Source organism: Arachis ipaensis, chromosome B07 (assembly GCF_000816755.2).
Source record: "Arachis ipaensis cultivar K30076 chromosome B07, Araip1.1, whole genome shotgun sequence".
NCBI lineage: Eukaryota > Viridiplantae > Streptophyta > Magnoliopsida > Fabales > Fabaceae > Arachis > Arachis ipaensis.
In genome coordinates, this window is record NC_029791.2 from 54,568,244 (window position 1) to 54,570,743 (window position 2,500).

General features: G+C 54.3%; 2 protein-coding genes across 2 annotated transcripts in view; one reads left to right on the top strand and one right to left on the bottom strand.

Annotated features, from left to right (window-relative positions):
- LOC107607229 (probable helicase MAGATAMA 3) overlaps positions 1-1,392 on the bottom strand; it is a 25,350-nt gene extending 23,958 nt beyond the window's left edge. The window contains exon 1 of the mRNA XM_016309203.2: positions 1,216-1,392. Coding sequence (XP_016164689.2) covers positions 1,216-1,392 — 177 coding nt within the window. The remainder of the gene's footprint in view (positions 1-1,215) is intronic.
- The window catches only part of LOC110265064, an 82,062-nt gene continuing 81,175 nt past the window's right edge, over positions 1,614-2,500 (top strand). Inside the window, exons 1-2 of the mRNA XM_021107817.1 lie at positions 1,614-1,791; positions 2,067-2,192. Of these exons, the coding sequence (XP_020963476.1) occupies positions 1,627-1,791; positions 2,067-2,192 (291 nt within the window). The 5' untranslated portion in view covers positions 1,614-1,626. The remainder of the gene's footprint in view (positions 1,792-2,066; positions 2,193-2,500) is intronic.

Here is a 2,500-nt window from a genome sequence, read left to right on the forward strand (position 1 = left end):
ACTTTGGTAATGGCTCGGCAGCCTATTATAGGGGGGAGGGGTGTTGTGATGCTGAAACTCGAGTTGCCCAAAGGCTTGCTGGGCGCAATGCCAGCAAGGTGCACGTTGCCTTGCCATCCCCTAGGCACACTAGCAATCACGTTGTGGTTGTGGTGTGCCGCCGGGCTCCCCCGCCCCCCCCGGAGGCACCCGCCGTTGCAACGATGGCTCGGAGCGTTTCAACGGAGGAGCCAAATTTTCATATCTCATAATTGGCTCGTGCATTTTTTCTAAAATTTTGAGGGAAGCTTGGTAATATTATGTGAAGGCTGCACAAAAAAATCCCGGTCAAAAATCGCAGGTTTTCTCCGTTTTTCATTTTTTTTGAATTTCCGGCATTCCGGGCGGTAAAAAAATCGTCAAAAAAAATCGGCACGGTGTAAATTCACCAAATTTGGAGGATGGAAAGTTCTTATTTTTCTAGAGGTTTTTGCAAAAAACGGCGTCAAAATTCGTCCTCTAGAGCACTTTCCTTTAGTATGTCTCCTCACGGAAAAGGACGTCTACCCGTGGCACTTTGGTAATGGCTCGGCAGCCTATTATAGGGGGGAGGGGTGTCGTGATGCTGAAACTCGAGTTGCCCAAAGGCTTGCTGGGCGCAATGCCAGCAAGATGCACGTTGCCTTGCCATCCCCTAGGCACACTAGCAAGCACGTTGTGGTTGTGGTGTGCCGCCGGGCTCCCCTGCCCCCCACGGAGGCACCCGCCGTTGCAACGATGGCTCGGAGCGTTGCAACGGAGGAGCCAAATTTTCATATCTCAGAATTGGCTCGTGCATTTTTCGTGAAATTTTGAGGGAACCTTGGTAATATTATGTGAAGGCTGCACAAAAAAATCCAGGTCAAAAATCGCACGTTTGCTCCGTTTTTCATTTTTTTTGAATTTCTGGCTTTCCGGGCGGTAAAAAAATCGGCAAAAAAAATCGGCACGGTGTAAATTCACCAAATTTGGGGGATGGAAAGATCTTATTTTTCTAGAGGTTGTTGCAAAAAACGGCGTCAAAATTCGACCTCTAGAGCACTTTCCTTTAGTATGTCTCCTCACGGAAAAGGACGTCTACCCGTGGCACTTTGGTAATGGCTCGGCAGCCTATTATAGGGGTCACGCTGCTGACGCTGCTGAAACTCGAGTTGCCCAAAGGCTTGCTGGGCGCAATGCCAGCAAGATGCACGTTGCCTTGTCATCCCCTAGGAAGCACGTTGAGCACGTTGTGGTTGTGGTGTGCCGCCGGGCTCCCCCGCCCCCCACGGAGGCACTCGCCGTTGCAACGATGGCCCCCCGCCGTTGCAACGATGGCTCGGAGCGTTGCAACGCAGGAGCCAAATTTTCATATCTCAGAATTGGCTCGTGCATTTTTCGTGATATTTTGAGGGAACCTTGGTAATATTATGTGAAGGCTGCACACAAAAATCCAGGTCAAAAATCGCACGTTTGCTCCGTTTTTCATTTTTTTTTGAATTTCCGGCTATCCGGGCGGTAAAAAAATCGTCAAAAAAAATCCACATGGTGTAAATTCACCAAATTTTGAGGATGGAAAGATATTATTTTTCTAGAGGTTGTTGCAAAAAATTGCCAGCACTACGCGCGATGATTGGTCCTCCCCTAGGCAGCAAGACCCGGCACGCGGTCAACCGGGGAAGGACGTTGCCCGAGGGAGAGCTGGCACCCAGCGAGGTCGGGCCACCCCAAGGCCCGGAACGTGGTCCCCGCAGAAAGACGCGCCCGGGAAAGGATGAGCAGGCACCCTGCGAGGACGGAAACAAGCCACTGCTGTCTCGCTCCCATGGGTACCAGTACACGCGTACCCCATCACGGTGACCAGGCATAGTGACTGGTCAGTTGCAGGGGACGGACCCGACACTGGGCGCGCCCCAACGGATGCTGGTGACGTTGCAACGGATGCTGGGGGCGTTGCAACGGAAGCTGGGGGCGTTGCAACAGAGGCAGGTTGCGTTGCAACGGATGCTGGGGTCGTTGCAACGGATGCTGCGCGCGTTGCAACGTTGGCTGGGGGCGTTGCAGCGGAGGCAGGTCGCGTTGCGACGTTGGCTGGGGGCGTTGCAACGGATGCTGGGGACGTTGCAACGGAGGCAGGGCGCGTCGCAACGTTGGCTGGGGGCGTTGCAACGTTGGCTGGAGGCGTTGCAACGGAGGTAGGGTGCGTTGCAACGTTGGTCGGTGACATTGCAACGGAGGCAGGTCGCTTTGCAACGGATGCTGGGATCGTTGCAACGGAAGGCAGGGCGCGTTGCAACGTTGGCTGGGGGCATTGCAACGGATGCTGAGCACGTTGCAACGTTGGCTGGTGACGTTGCAACGGATGCTGGTGACGTTGCAACGAAGTCAGGGCGCGTTGCAACATTGGCTGGGGGCGTTGCAACGGAGGCAGGTCGCGTTGCCACGGTTGCTGGTGACGTTGCAACGGAGGCAGGGCGCGTTGCAACGGATGCTGGTGACGTTG